Raw genomic sequence first — 16,621 nt, 5'->3', positions numbered from 1 at the left:
GGATCAGAAAGATGGCGTGCTCGTAAATTGGCTCTGCTATCGATCACCATCAATCGGATCGATCATTCGTCGATTGAACCCACTCGCTCAGCCACTTACATTAAGGTTGATTTCCTATCGACCTTTAGTGAATTTCGAAACCATTCCTAACCCTCAAGACACGTTTGTATACCTTTATTTCATGTCGAAAACAAGGATGGATTGGTTATGAAGGCTAAGTTGAAGTTTAGGTTGAGATTTTGTATTCAAATTTTGATATTTGAACCTCAAAACTTCTAAAATTTGGGTTTCCTAAAGTTTTAGGGATTCCAGTCATTGTTGGTGCAATGACTCATGTCTTTATGGGGAGGGACTCTTTAAAGATATAAAAATTATTATTTTGAACCTGGGAAGGTGGTTAACCTGACCTTCATCCGCTGCTTTTCATGCATGAGCGGTTGAACTTTAATGGGGGGTGGATATCCTCATTGTTCAAGTGGCTTCAAGTGGTTGACAATGCTCAAGGTTGGGTATTTGGGGGAGAATGTTGGGTTAAGGTTAATGAAGGGTATGGACCATTATCGTGTTCTAGTGAAGTCAGAACAACGATGAAGCAACTTCGAGGAGAGTCAACAATGGGGCATTTGTGAAAGTGAAAATTGAAGGCCTGCCGATGTGTGTCAAGATGGTTTGATGTGTGCCAATAGGGGGAGAATGAAGAGTTTAAGTTAGGCTTTTAGGCCTTCTTTATCTAAGAATGTAAGGTTGTAACTTATGATTCATTACCTAGTGGCATGAAGTAAGAGGTTATGGGATTAACTTAACACCTTATGCTGTGGTATAAGGTGATAAGTGGTTATTGGTATTCAAACAGGGGAGATTGTTAAACATCCTCGGGTCGTGTTGACCGCGATACCAAGTCTGATCTTGCTTCGTTTACCGGCGTTTGACAATGCCAAATGAATTGAAAGAGAGTATCAAATAATAATATGCTTATGATAGTGTAAAGTCCTAGGATGTTAGGCAGGCGCGTATGAAGTCCTAGTGAGTGGCTATAATGAATAGAGTCACCGTGTGGAGCTGCGGGAAAATCTCCCGTGGAGTGGCGGTGTGAGTCCTAGTGAGGAAGCCGGCTGAAATCACGTGGTGAAGCCAGAAAGTCCTAGTGGTGGCGAAGCGTGAACGAAAAAGTCGTGAAGTGAAGAGATGGAAACCCAGTGGCGTGAGTGACTCGGTGAGTGAACGTGGGTGATGAAAAATCCGATGAGGAGATCCAGGAGCCGAGGCAAAGGATCGAAAATTGACCGTACAATCGAGTTGAAATTGATCGAACTGCTTCCAGAGAGAAGTCGGATGGGTGAAGATTTGCTTGCACGACCGAGAAGTCCTATTGGGTGGGTGAGTCCTAAGATGGCGGATGCCGGATGACCGGATGCCGCAGCCGAAAAAGTCCAAGTGGGTCAAAGGCATTGACCGGACACTTGGTGGGGCGGTCGGGGCCGTGGAACGGCCTCTACTTCAGCGGCGTGCCTCGGAGTCTGACGGAGAGCTTCGTGGGTTACTATATGCTGGTAATCTCCGAAGAAGTGGCGCACTCGTACTTCCTCCACAACCCGTCAGTGATCATGAGGGAGGTTCTGACGCCCTCAGGGTTGATGAGCGGCGAGTTGTGGAGTGAGTCGGCCCAGTCATGGATCGTGCAGTCGTACATGCCGATGGATCGCTGCGACAGAGTGTCCCCCTGCGGACCCAACGCCGTGTGCTACCCCAACACGTGGCCGCAGTGCAAATGCCTGCCGAGGTTCCACCCCAAGAACTCCATCAATTGGGAGGTCATCCAGGACACCTCCGGCGGCTGCGTGCGCACCACGGCGTTGGATTGCAGTAACGACACCGACGGGTTCTTCAGGAAGAACAGCGTGAAGTTGCCGGACACGTCGTCGTCGTCGTCGTCGGTGAACCGGAGCATGAGTCTGGAAGAGTGCCAAACCTGGTGCTTGAAGAATTGCTCCTGCACAGGCTACACCGCTTCCAACATTAGCAGCAGCGGATTAGTCACCTCCTTTGGAGGTGGATACCAAGTAAAATCCTAGTGTTAGCGTGGTTGTATTTGTTTCTGTATTTTCCGCTGCATATTCTTGAAGAAACAAGCAACGCCGAGCAACGCCAAGCACCGAGCGAACGCGACGAGCTATTCATCCCCCCCCCCCCTCTAGCTACTTTTGGTCCTAACAGATGTGTGTGTGAAAAAGGAGTTTGGAATGAAGATCTTAAGGGTTTTAGCAAGTCTAACTATTAGAACCTTGTCATTTTTAGTTTCGCATTTCAGTTTGCTCAAAAATCATGAACTAGTGAAATATGCATCACGCCATGTTTAGAATGCTAGATAATTGATGTTAGAATGCATTTCAGTTAGTTTAGAGTTGGTATATGAGATTTCTGCTCGAACCAGGGCTGAAATCAGGTTCTGATACGAAATCAGAAACCCCGATCGATCAGCCGATCGATTGGGGGCCCTCAATCGATCAGTGGATCGATTGGGAGCCTGGTTCCGCTAACAATAAGCTTCTGGATCGATCAGCCGATCGATTCAGTCGCATTCTATCGCAAACAGAAGGTTCAAGGATCGATCATTCGATCGATCGGGAAATCGCTCCCGCGAACAGAGAGCTCTGGAATCGATCGCTGGATCGATTAACCAGTCTGGATCGATCAGCCGATCGATCCAGAATGTTACCCCGAGCACAGTAGCAATCTGGATCGATCCAACAGCTTGCAATCGATTGAGATCAATCGGGATCGATTGGGAAGTTGGGTTTTGACCAAGAGACCTTGAAATTCAGCTCTTTGACCATCGGGGATGTTGGATACGCCATGTATACCTTAGATTACATCCCTTAGCACATGTAGGACCAAGAACTGGTATTGGCTTAGTAAAGTTCTAAATTGGTACAGCTTTCCGCACCTAGACCAGTGATGGTCATGGATATAGCTTAGCACAGCATATTGTGACGGTCCGACCTTACAGCCTAGCCAGTAGAAGACGGGTCCTTACATACTTCCTACACACACATCAACATTGAACCTGCAGCTTCCAAGTAAGAATACCTCTCACTTTGTTATGTTTATTGCTTTCATGTTTGTAGATAACTAAAGTATGCTCATCTGTGATAGTAACTAACATGATAGTATTAGCTATGTAAACATGATGCTTTAGTTATGTATGTCCTTTGTTCCTTTAGAGATGGCGCCCACCCATAGAAGGGCCTACTCACAGGACGCCTCGGCCGAGGCCACCGGCGCCGAGTAGCTCACCAGTAGATTAAACAAACAATAGCGAGCAGCAATGTAAGCCAATGAGGATATACCTTAAAGGCTGTACTCGTACTGGCTCCACAGTCACACAGTGAACCAAGAGTTATAGAGGCTCCACCGCTACCACACTTACCCAAGGCACTAAAGAGGCAAAGCAAGAAAGCTCATCCAGTGAGTCAAGCGAGAACTTCTCGAGCACCGTGAACCATGGGATGCGGTTCATAACATTTGAGAGTACGATGGAGCTTTGGACTGGCCGGAGCATGAAAAGTGAAGTGTGCCTCCTTCCGCTGCAGGAGATGCACGTGTGGTGGAGGAGAATTGAAGCGCCCAATGAACCGAATAACATGGGCTGACTTCGAAAGAATTCTTCAGGAGTTCTTTCATACTGAAACCGCCATTCACGACGAGTTCGTCGGAGAGCAACCTATCGATGAGGAAGCCGTGAAGAAATTCAATAGGTCGCTCGTCGCCTCGAACTAGTCTGGAAAAAGAATGAGTCCGGTTGATGCTCAAGATCTAGGGGAAATAGCAATGAGCGTGGGGCGGCTCATAGGCGCCAACCAAAGAACAAGAACTAGTCGAGTGTGCTCACCACCAAACACTACCAGAACAATATCAAATAGCAAAGCAAGTCCTCTCGAGTCCAGGGCAAGGCTCGCTCTTAGAAACCCACAACTCTCGAAAGGGAACTCAAAGAATGGCAAACGGAGTTACAGGAGGACCAACTAGTAAAAGCGACTAGTTATCCCAAATGTGCTACTTGTGGGAAATTTCACCAAGGGCACACGAGGATGCTTTGAATGTGGACAAGAAGGGCATATGGCTGCCCAAACAAGACTAGTCTTCCTCAACCATAGCGATGATCGTCACAAGCAGCCGTACGTCGATGCGGGTTCTAGATGGTCACATATCCGCCAGGCATTAGAAGCCCTCCATTATGACCAATGGGAGATATACTCACACCGAGACGTAGCAAATGCCTCGATAGTTGTTTGAGTCGATCAATATTTCTGAAAAGTACAACCGCCTTATTCGAATATGCAACCCATTCTTATATATTTGGGGCATTTGCGTGTTACCCGGAGGTAGGTGAGTCGGTTCGATTACCATTACCTCTGAGGAGAAATTATGCATCTACGGCGCTCGGGCGGTAGTCATTATAGCGACAGAGAACTCTTTTGTGATCCGATAGTATATACTCGATGTAATTTTGGAATAAACTTCTAATCGGATCAAATTGCTCTATAGAATGCGTGTAAAGAGTCATATTCCAACTGAGCAAAGTATAGTTTGAATATGTCGAGAACGAAGAGCCAAAAGTTTCTCTCACTCTAAAAGCACGAGTTAATGGATATAGGATATGGGATTTTAACGCATGTAGTCAATGTCGGTCGGGGATAAGGACAACAACAGACGAGGTCCGAGTGGACTGACTGACTCCCCGAGGAGTTACAGTCTAGCACCTGACGTGAGATTGAATTGAGATAGAACTCATTCCCGTACAAATCCTATCTCCAAAGCACTTACCACATGGCTCCAAGGACTGATCAGAACTCGATGAACAACCATGAGCGGGGCTTCATACTCTCCTAGTCACTCACCATGGGAGGCCTGTATTGTGAAGAAGAAGGAGGCAGGTAGCGTCATAGACTAACTAGCACCAACCAAGTCACCATCAGAACATGTATCCTCTTCCTAGAATAGATGACCTGTTCGATCAAAGGAGCAAAGTGTTCTCTAAGATAGACCTCGATCGGTTATCATCGGTGAAAGTTAAAGAAGGTGATATACCCAAGACGGCTTTCAGGACCAGATATGGATAGTTCGTAGTCATGCCCTTTGGCGTGACAAATGCTCCAACTACTTTCATGGACCTCATGAGCAGGGTATAGAATACTTAGATAAGTTTGTCATCGTTTCATCGATGATATCCTTATCTATTCCGTAACTCAAGAAGAACACAGAGCACAAATAGTATTGACCCTCCAGAATATCACAATGCGCTGATACTCGATCGGTAGCCTTTACGGGTCACATCATCTCCAAGGATGGTATCATGGTAGACCCTAGTAAGAAAATAGAAGTCGTATGGAAAGACCAGGCATGAGAGATCGGAGCTTTGGGACTAGGTTATTACAGAGTTTGTGAGGTTTCTCGGATAGCCTCAGCCTCCTCACGGGAAGAACATAAAATTTCAAGGATGGGGGCATGAAACGCAATGAGACAGAGCTAAAGAGATGACTGCACCTATTCGGCTCTACACCAACAGGCGACTTTGATATTTATAGTGACGCCTCTAAATTGGGACTAGGAGGATCTTGATGCAAGATGGTAAGGTGATCGCCTATGCTTCGCACAACTCAAGGACTATGAGAGGAACTATCCTACTCATGATCTTGAGCTTGCAGCAATCGTGTTCGCTCTCAAAATTTGGAGACATTACTTGTATGGAGCTCGACGGAGGATACATATCTGATCATTAGTCGTATTTCTTCACTCAAAAGGATCTGAATATCCGGATATGTAGCTGATGTGGCAAAGATTATGACATAGACATCCTCTACCGGAAAAAGCCAATAAGGTGTGGCGACGCAGCGTAAAGTCGATGCTACCTTACTCCCCGCCATGTCACCGCCCTACGAGATCACCGATTTTGGTCTCGAACTTATGGGACAACTCTCTACGACATTAGCACCTAACGCTTGGTGACATTGATACCTCGGAGCAGGATCACGAAATTAAAATCAAGCAAGGAGGTATCAAGGTAGATCAGAGGTCGTGTCAGATAGTGGGATTGTACTTTGGCAGACTCCATCGGAGGAATTAAAGAGAAAGATTTTAGATGAGACTCAGGACTCTATACATCCAGGTTCCACCAAGATACGTACTTGAAGAAACATTTTGGTGGCTGGATGAAAAGAGACATCGCTAGATGTTAGCACCGTAACGCATCGAGACAAGGGTGAACCGATGAGAAGGTGCTGCACTATCCGATCCATGGAATTTCGGAATGGGATTGAACCACGAATGGTTTTGATACCATCCGGATTCGATTGAGTTGACTAAACCCCACTTCTTAGTTAGGCGGCCTACTCAATGTTGTAGCGCCTGTATCTCAAGGAGATCGCAGCATGGAGTTCGACTATCATCTCGAGATAGAGAGACAGATTTACATCACACTTAAGTGTGTGTACCTTGTGCGATCGTTGCGACAATCCTCGAAGTCGACACTTTCATCCTCCCGAGCATGCTCGGAGCCCAGGCGTTGCAAATATCATATCAGAATGTAGCGAGCGAGTTTGCAAATATGCCTAGCGTTTCTATCATCATGTCGTCTGTATACGAGGCTCTCTATGGGAGGTGTAGATCTCAATCACTTTGGTATGAGAGTGGTGACAAAGAACTAGAACTCGTAAATCTAGTACTGATACCACATATACAAACAGATCGAGTCCGCGAGAGAGACAACTCACTGCTCTGGAAAAGCTATGCTGATACACGGCGCAGACCCTTAGGGTGCGTTTGGTTCAAGTCATCATTTATAACCTTAGTTATGTGATTACTAGGTAATCACATAACCAAGGTTATAGGGAATACAACATAACCTAATATTGTTTGGTTCAATCCTAGATAATGTAATAAAAATTTGTTTGGTTGAAGGTTTTAGTGTATAACATAATTTAATTTTACTTTAATACCCTTTTAATACCCTGAATAGATATTTTTATAGTTAAATTAATTTAATATTTGATTAATTTTTTAAAAATAAAATAAAATAAATTATTAATATTAATATTTAGTTATCTTCCCCAAATTAAACTAAACGACCAAGACCAAGGCATCGATGGATCACTTCCAATTCCAAACACAACTTAGGGAGAGGATTTCAGCAATGGAAACAAGTAGCAAAAATCATCGATTTTTTTTCACAAGCATTTTTGTTTTTTGGTAGTTTTCATCTTAGAAAAAAATGAAGAAAGCGTGTGAGATCCCTCCCCTCCGACCTCTCTAGATCTTCTTCTATAATATAGATTAAGCAGCCGACAAGAAACTTATTTTGAATATATTTATGTTCATGTAGTTGACTATAATATCTATAATCAAGTGGCTAATTGCAAGTCAACTAGATAATTGACTTAGAAACCTTCTATGTCATATTTTTGTTTGACTAGTCAAATGATTATTTATGATAGGCAACTAGTGCAGGTTGGATGAAGAAGTTACAAGGAATCAAAGAAAATGCCGCTGGTTCGAAGAGAATCTGTCACCGCTGCTGTAGGCTTTGCCACAAAAAGGAAAAAAAGTGTCGAGATAAACAGCGAAGAAGGAAGGTTATATTTGAGAAAATAATTTACTTAACCCCGGAATCGTCCAAAACCTTACGATTTGGAGGTTTTTTGATTCCGGGATATAATCCCATTTTGCTGACGTGGCGGGAATCAAATATAACTTTGGAATCACTCATTACTTGAACCAAACAAGGTTAAACAATATAACCTTGGTTGGATAACCAAGGTTATGAAGAATAACCTTGAACCAAACATGCCCTTAGAGTTTTCAGTTGGGGATTCAGTATTCCTCAGAGTAGCTCCCATGAAGGGAGTAATGCGTTTTGGGAAGAAGGGCAAATTAAGTCCCAGATATGTGGGACCATACCTTATCACTAGAAGAGTGGGCAAGGTAGCATATGAGATAGAGCTACCCCAGGAGATGTCAGCTATCCACAACGTATTTCATGTCTCCATGCTGAAGAAGCATATCTCAGATGCCACCCAGGTGATTGAGCCTCGATCGACAAGTCCGTAGACCTCGGATTGGCCTATTCGGATAATAGAACCGAGCAGTTAAGAAATCATGAATAAAGAGGTACCATTAGTAAAGTTATTTGGCAAAATCACATAGCGTGAAGAGGCAACATGGGAGTATGAGCAGTAGGAGATGTATCCTGAGTTATTCTAAGTTCTAACTTTTCATAAGGTAAAATTCTCAAAATTATTTTAGAAATATTCTATGATTTTTTGGAATCTTAGGATTTTTTAGAATTTTTAGTGGCGTGCAGTAAAACAAATAGAATCGTAAAAGGGTCGTAAGTAGTATGAACCAGAACCCTGGGATCCTACGACTTATAGATAGCTCTAGTAACCAAGTGAACCAAGCAGGGAAGGAAAGGGAATCAATTATGTTTATACTTAAGTTAGGCAAATTAACCACTTAATATAAATAGGGAGATTAAGAGAGGAGTTATGAAATTGTTTATTCAACTTTCCTCTCCAAAACCCCACGCCTCTTCTCCTTCCTTCTCCTCTCGGCAGCAACCCCAGGGCTAGGGTTCCGTCCCAAGGCTCCAAGAACACCTTCCGGCCATCTCGGATCGGAGGGCGCCTCTTCTCGCGAGAGGAACACGTGAGAGGAGATCAAGGGATCTTCTCCAAGGAAACCTAAGCTTAGATTTGTAAAACTTGACGAGGTAGAAACCCCACGCGGTTAAGTAGCTCTCGTGGATTTTTGCTTTTAGTAGCATAATTTTGACATAGGTTGTGAGTGCACACTAGGTCGATAATATATGCGACAGCGGAAAAGGATAAGCGTAGGCATTTTAATAGCTTAGTAAATGCAATGAAGCATTTATTCAGTATGTATAGTTTACTATAGTCATATGGGGCTACGGTCCAATGGGTGGGCTCCAACAATCGCCTCCAGGTTTAGATAACCTAGCTCTAGGTTCAGATAACCTAGAAATAGCAATATAAGAAGAACTCAACTATAATCAGTATTTTATTTTAGCAAAGGCAATGTATTGGATTAGATATCCTATATTTAGATAACCTAGTAACCCTACTAAATTCGGGACTTGCAAACCCGGGTCTAGTTAGGGATCGGATGCATGGGCATGTGGGGGCCCATCGCCAATATGATTATTATTTTAATCTATTTATGAAAATAGTTTTCAAAACTTCACAAATAGTTATGAGGATTCAGACAGCTTTAGCATTAGTTTAGAATTAGCTCAGCTCAGCTTTTGTATCGGTTCATTTTCTGATATCTTATGCTAGCACTTGTTGCCATGACTAGTTTGTTTGTATGCCATGCTATGCTTTTACATGTTCAATATTCATATGTTTCAAATAGCATGTTTTAAAAACATAAATTACATCGTATGCATGTTTTAATGAGGTAGATGATTTCTTACTAAGCTCTCAAGCTTACAGATACTCTTTTCCTTATACACGAGATAAAGGAAAAGATGGAGCGAGGTGGAGGACAATCAACGACGATGTGTGTGAAAAGGAGTTTGGAATGAAGATCTTAAGGTTTTAGCAAGTCTAACTATTAGAACCTTGTCATTTTAGTTTAGCTCAAAATGCATTGCTCAAAATTATGAATCTAGTGAAATATGCTAGAATGCGAGTTGGTAGATGTAAGTTGCTTTTCGAACGGGGTTGAAGTTGGTATATGAGATCATACGTGGCGGTTCGGTTACCCGATCCCGACGATGAGGGCCGATCGCCGATCGATGGCTATCGCAATATCCAACATAATCAGTCGGATCGAGCAAACGACGCAGAAACCACGATCGGATTCTCATGCGACAGCATTCTATCGCATCGCAAGCAGCGAGGATCGATCGATCATTCGACGATCGAAATCGCCCATCCGCTGACGGAAAGAATCGATCGGCTGGACCGGATTAACCGATCGATCGGAATATTACGTACAATATTGGGATCGATCCAACAGTGATCGATTGAGATCAATCGGATCGATTGGAAGTTGGGTTTTGACCAAGAGACCTTGAAATTCGACTCTTTGACCATCGATGTAGGATACGCCTAGATTACATCCCTTAGCACATGTAGGACCAATTGGCTTAGTAAAGTTCTAAATTGGTACAGCTTTCCGCACCTAGACCAAAGATGGTCAGCTTGCAGCACGGTGTGCAGCCTGACCTTACAGCCTAGCCAGTAGAAGACGGGTCCTTACAGATGTTGAGTGACTTTGAGGATAGACACAGTTGACAACCAAGGACGAGATAGGGAGGATGTTGGGACTTGAGATTGAGTAGGAAAGATGTCAAGATTTGAGGTTGAGCTGGGAGCGGTGTTGGGATCTGATACTAAGGTATGGATAATGTTAGGATCTGAGGTTGAGACATTATGATGTCGGGATCTAAGACTGAGGCAAGGAAGGATGTCTGGATTTGAGGCCGAGATAGGAACGAAGTCGGAATTCGGAGTCAAGATAGGAGTGATATCGATGACTAAGACCGAGTAAGGATGATGTCGATGACTAAGCCCAAGTCTTAATAGCTATTTTGTCTTCAAGTAAAATTTCTTTCTTGAAATGAATATGTTAAGTAGGTTCGTTCAAGTCTGAATCTCATCTGAGTTGAGTTCGATTTCCTTTCGGGCACTTCAGATCCACCTTAAATTTGACTGACAATTTAATATGATTTTTTGATCGTATGAGCATGTGACTGGTTCTGCCGCATCAATGACTCAATGAGCATTCGCCTGCTAATTAATCAAGAACGGTAAACTGCAACACGTGATTTAATGCCACCCATCCGAGGGAACACGTTCTCCTTCCTTCCCACGCCTCTATATATTTATTCTCCGGTGGCTCGATTATTCCAGTAAACCGCAATTCCCTCTGCCACCGCCTCATCAGTCATCATCATTCTCTCTCTTTCCCTCTCTGATCGCCATGGAGTCTAGTGACGTCACCACCAGCTTCCACCACTTCTCCAACTCTTCAAATTCCTCCCCTACGTCGTCGTCGCCCATTTCGTCCCTGCCGGCGCCTACCTCAATCCACAGCCCCTGCGCCGCCTGCAAGATCCTTCGCCGACGGTGCGCCGACAAGTGCGTGCTCGCGCCTTATTTTCCGCGGACGGAGCCACTCAAGTTCACCACCGCGCACCGCCTCTTCGGCGCCAGCAACATTATCAAACTCTTGCAGGTATACTCGTTTAAATCGATCAAATTTAAGAATTCCACTGAAAAAAATGGGTTTAGGTTCCAATTTCGGAACACAAATTAGCATTTCATTAATAATTCATCCATCGCTGTCCTTAAGTAGACAATGACATGGCAATTCAGTTTAAAGAAAGTTTAGCTATTATGAAATTCAATTTTTTTATACTACTTGAGTACTGTCTTTAAGTTAGCGAATCAAAACTTAACATAACCACATGCAACCACACGGTGGCAGGATTTGCCAGAGAGCCAAAGAGCCGATGCAGTGAGTAGCATGGTGTACGAAGCCAGCGCCCGAATTCGCGATCCAGTTTACGGGTGTGCAGGCACGATATGCCACCTTCAGAAGCAAGTCGGCGAGCTTCAAGCTCAACTGGCCCGGACTCAGGCCGAGCTCATCAACCTCCAAGCTCAGAACAAGAACTTGCTCGCCCTGATTTGCATGGACATCGAGCAAGATTCCTCCTCTCAACAACCCGATCCAATTCCAAACTGCATGTTTCAGAACAACGATGCTTCTGATTACTGCGTCCTCGAAGACATCAGCCAGAGCTACGTATTTGCCAATTCCTCAGGATGCGAGCCGTCGTGGGACATATAGAAAGTTTTTATAATTAAATCCAGGAATAACTATGTTCACAGTAGTTTAATTTCTAAATGTCGGTGCCTGCTCTTTTCCACGGCTGTGGGTTGGGAAGAGGCGTATCATCTTTTACCCCCAACACTAATTTATTTTCTTAATAATTAAATTATATATTTTATTTTTAAAATTAATAAATCACTGTATCAATTTTTAAAAATACTTTTTTAGCTTTTTTTTCGATATGCAGTTTATCTTCCTCAACTTTTTAGGATAATTCTAAGACACCAAGTTACGATTTCACATGGGACGGATGTAGGATTTTAAATTGGTAGGGTAGGTTAATGTGTCTTCAAACTATGAGATGACTTACATGATGAAGGCGCCGTCATAGGGCGGCATGATCGGCTAATCGGCGGTAGCCTAAACTCTTCCTTCACTTTCGAGAGATTTCCGAATTGATGTATCTACCAGCTGTGTAATGACTTGCTCCATGAAGATATTGTCACAGAGTAGCATGATCGACCGGTCGACAACTGACGGGCTAAACTCTTCCTCCACCTTTGGGGGCCTAGTCCTATATTAGATTCGTCCCTAATTTCACAGTTAATTTCATTGACTTTGTTAAGACCAAAAGAATTTATAAATCTTCACAATAGTATGATATTATACACTTTGAGCTTAAGTTTTCATGAATTTATTTTTTGACTCAATCCAAAAGGCATCATTACAAAGGAAATATCATTCATCTTATAAATACATGATCTTTGCAATGTATTTCTCATGTAGGACTTTAATTGTATTTCTAACAATTTTTCCTTTAAACGAAGGACTATTATTATTCTCATGGTTCAAACCTCCCTCAAGCATTCAATCAGCTTTGACTTGTTCCTGTTCTCATCTCAAACATCCGGTTAATCGAGGTTACTCCTCTCTTTTAAAACTTTTTTATTACCTAGGGGTCACTTCCCAGGATTTCAATCAAGCATCCGATCATCTTTGACATGCTTGAGCTTTTTACCACCTAGGATTTATTTTCCCAGGATATCCATCAAGCATCTGATCATTATTTACCTATTTAGACTTTTCACCACCTAGGGTTCACTCTCCTAGAATTTTCGTCAAATATTAAGTCATCCTTAATTTGTTTGAACTTTTCACTTAAAATTCTCTCCTTTAAAAGTCCACACTGTTGAAATTAATAAGTAGAGGAGAGAAATAACATAAAATTTTTTGATGATCTTATTACTAAATCCAATAGGCTTATTTATACAAATTATCCAACACAACAATGGAAAGATTAAATAAGGTATACAATCATAATAATTATAAACATACTAATATAATATATTTGGAAATATTATTTTTCCTATTTAATTCATATCGATCTTGATTGTGTGCCAAATATAATAAATCTCAATTGATTGAAATCAATTAAAGATTATTTCTATTGTTGTCATTATCCCCCAACAAACTCAACGGGAGTGCTTGAACGTTGAGTTTGAGTGTTAGCTTTGTGAAACATTGCCTAGATAATGACTTAGTAAATATATCAGTAATTTGATCTTCCGTAGAGATATAAGAAACCGAAAGTTGTCGAGTCTCTACACGCTCGCGAACAAAATGAAAATCAATCTCTACATGCTTGGTACGAGCATGAAACCCCGGATTTGCCGCAAGATAAGTTGCTCCAATATTATCACACCATATTTTAGGCGTAGCAGTTGGGAAAAAGTGTAATTCTGAAAGAAGAGATTGTAGCCAAATAATTTCTGACATTGCGTTAGCGATAGCTTTATATTCAGCTTCAGTACTCGAGCGAGAGACTATAGGTTGCTTCTTTGAAAGCTAGGAAACAAAATTTCGCCCAAGAAATATAACATATCCACTAGTAGAACATCTATCTTCGGGAGATCCAACCCAATTTGCATCACTGTAGGCAATCAACTCTCTTGAAGACTGACGATATAAAAGAAGACTATGTAGAATAGTGCCTTTGAGATATCAAAGAATTCGCTTAACACCTTCCCAATGATGTTCAGTAGGAGTATGCATAAATTGACATGCACGATTCACAGCGAAAGCAATATCGGATCGTGTAATTGTGATATATTGTAGAACACCAACAATACTACGGTAAATCTAGCGGTCAGACATCGAAGAGGAGGATGAAGGTGCAGTGAAACTACCCTCAATGATTGGTGTGGATATAGGACGTGCACCATCCATTTTAACTTGTTATAGGAGCTCAGTAATGTATTTGCTCTGAGAGAGATGACAACCTTCAGAATGTGAAAGAAACTCTATGCCAAGGAAAAAATGAGCATTGCCAAGATCCCGAATAGGAAACTCTTAAAGGAGAAGATGAAGTAGTAATGTCGTTTTGATCACTACCAGTTATTAATATATCATACACATAAATTAGAACAAATATTAAAAATTCCTCATGACATTTGTAGAATAGGGAAGAGTCTGTTTTTGAGCCAGAAAATCCTTGAGTATGAGATCAAGTAGATAGACGATGAAACCATGCACGAGGTGCTTGTCGAAGACCATATATAGATTTCTGAAGTTGACACATATGTGTTGAAAGTTGTGGATGGATGAATCTAGGAGGTTTCTCCATATAAACAGTTTCTTCAAGGTGGCCATGAAGGGAAGTATTGGAAACATCTAATTGGCGTATTGCCCAATTGGAGCTTACAGCTATAGATAGTAGCAATCTGATAGTTGTAATTTTGACTACTGGACTAAAAGTATCATTGAAGTCAATACCTGGTTGTTGATTAAAGTCTTTAGCAACAAGGCAAGGTTTGTAACATTCAATAGAACCATCTACACGATACTTAATTCGATAAACCCATTTAGAGCCCACAATATTCATAGATGGGGTACGAGTGACTAAGCTCCAGGTTGCATTATGAAGAAGAGCATCAAATTCTGTAACCATCGCAGCACGTCAATTTGGATCTTTGACTGTCTGTGTAAAACTAAAAGGTTCAACAAAATTTGAGGAAGCAATAAGAGCACTTGGAAGAGGATAACAAGTGGAAATTAGTTGACATTGTGCATAAATATCGCTTAGAGGAAGCATCCGTTGACGAATATCATCATCAGAGCTACTCGGAGATGAGTGGTTAGACGGATGAGAATCAAAACTAGAGAGTGGATCACCATTAGCCGTCGAGTTTACAGGAACTTGTGGAGATAGAGCAGGACCCAAGATATCATCCCTCCTTGTACTTTCAATATGTCCTGATGAATCAATATGTGGAGCTTCTAGTATGTTGCTTGGTGATATTAGATAGTTGCCTTGATTATCTGAAGGAGCATATGAGGTAGCAACTGCAAACGGAAATAGAGATTCATCAAAAGCAACATGTCGAGAAATATATATTTGACCGGTCGAAATATGGAGGCAACGGTACCCATGATGCAAATTACTATAATAAAGGAAAACACATTGTAAAGAGCAAGGGTTTAACTTATTCTTAGAGTAAGGTCATAGCCAAGGATAACATGTGCAATCAAAGATACGAAAGAAGGAGTAATCTAGAAGATAATTATAAAGTCTTTCCAAGGGACACTTATTTTGAAGTAGTGGAGTGAGTAAACGATTGATAAGGCAGACCGCGGTTTGGATGACATCATCCCAAAATTTAAGAGGAGTCGAGACATGATTAAGAAGAGCTAAGGCAGTTTCAACCACATGACAATGTTTTCTCTCGGCGGATCCATTTTGTTCAGGAGTGTGGGGACAAGAGACTCGATGGATGATGCCAGAGGAAGTAAGATGATGATGAAGCGCTTGATACTCTCCACCCCAATCAGAATGAAGGGAGAGAATTTTACGATAAAAATAGCGCTCAATCTGTTTTTGAAAGCGACAAAAAATATCAAAGAGATCAGACTTTCTTTTCATAAGAAAAATCCAAGTAAACTTGCTGAAATTGTCAATACAAATAACATAATAAAGAAAACCTTTATTAGATAGAATAGGAGCAGGACCCCACACATCAGAGTAAATAATTTCTAAAGGAAAACTAGAAGTGTGAGAAGAAAACATAAAAGATAATTTATGAGATTTTGCTTTCATGCAAGCTTCACATAACTGAGAAGAGGAGGCTAAAGAAATTGGTAAACCATACTGGTTAATGATATTCTGAACAACACGTAGAGACGGATGACCAAGACATGAGTGCCAAGAGAATTTATTAGTGCGTTCTCCAACAAACGCATTAGTATAGGTGGCTTGAAGATGATAAAGACCGTCTTTAATATTTTCTCGAAGTAGAATATTTCCTGTTGTGGGATCCTTCACAAGACAATGATGATGATGAAATTCAAAGAACACATTATTATCAAGAGCAAATTGACGGACGGAAAGTAAATTTTTAGTAATAGAAGGAACATGAAGAGTATTACACATGCAAAAAGTACGACCGCATGAGTGAAAAGATGTGTTTCTAATGTGAGTAATTTGTAAATCTGAGCCATTACCTATCTGTACCATGTCGGGTCAACCATAACGCGAAGCTTCTGTGATAATATTATATTCAGGTGTGACATGATGAGTTGCTCCAGAATCCGGATGTCATCCTGGATTCTCAAGAGTCGATGAACCTATATTATGAGAGATAGAATGTGAGAATGCTCCAGAATGAGATGATTGGGCTATAGAATGCCAAGAAGGTGGTGGTCGATTTGAAGATGCGTGCTCTCCTTGTGAAATAGTTGGTTGCCCCAATGCTGTAGGACCACCAGCAAA

At 41.8% G+C, this 16,621-nt stretch overlaps 2 protein-coding genes across 2 annotated transcripts; both read left to right on the top strand.

The window, feature by feature from the left end:
• The first annotated feature begins 1,544 nt into the window (after nucleotides 1–1,544).
• On the top strand, nucleotides 1,545–3,289 carry LOC121996740 (receptor-like serine/threonine-protein kinase SD1-8). The gene is made up of 2 exons (XM_042550819.1): nucleotides 1,545–2,049; nucleotides 3,222–3,289. Exons 1-2 carry the CDS (start codon nucleotides 1,545–1,547, stop codon nucleotides 3,287–3,289), a joined length of 573 nt encoding a protein of 190 aa, XP_042406753.1.
• Nucleotides 3,290–10,957: 7,668 nt separating this feature from the next.
• On the top strand, nucleotides 10,958–11,930 carry LOC122000506 (LOB domain-containing protein 1-like). The gene is made up of 2 exons (XM_042554894.1): nucleotides 10,958–11,256; nucleotides 11,509–11,930. Exons 1-2 carry the CDS (start codon nucleotides 11,002–11,004, stop codon nucleotides 11,872–11,874), a joined length of 621 nt encoding a protein of 206 aa, XP_042410828.1. The 5' UTR covers nucleotides 10,958–11,001; the 3' UTR covers nucleotides 11,875–11,930.
• The last annotated feature ends 4,691 nt before the right edge of the window (nucleotides 11,931–16,621 follow it).

The sequence above is a fragment of the Zingiber officinale genome, chromosome 1A (genome assembly GCF_018446385.1).
Source record: "Zingiber officinale cultivar Zhangliang chromosome 1A, Zo_v1.1, whole genome shotgun sequence".
Lineage (NCBI taxonomy): Eukaryota > Viridiplantae > Streptophyta > Magnoliopsida > Zingiberales > Zingiberaceae > Zingiber > Zingiber officinale.
This window is presented reverse-complemented; position numbering and strand designations above follow the sequence as displayed.

Bases quoted from the DNA above. Each gene is read 5' to 3' on its own strand.
- LOC121996740 (XM_042550819.1), top strand. From the start codon at position 1,545: ATGCTGGTAATCTCCGAAGAAGTGGCGCACTCGTACTTCCTCCACAAC. The intron at 2,050-3,221 runs GTGGATACCAAG...TTGTTCCTTTAG, and splicing joins ATTAGTCACCTCCTTTGGAG to AGATGGCGCCCACCCATAGA.
- LOC122000506 (XM_042554894.1), top strand. From the start codon at position 11,002: ATGGAGTCTAGTGACGTCACCACCAGCTTCCACCACTTCTCCAACTCT. The intron at 11,257-11,508 runs GTATACTCGTTT...ACACGGTGGCAG, and splicing joins ACATTATCAAACTCTTGCAG to GATTTGCCAGAGAGCCAAAG.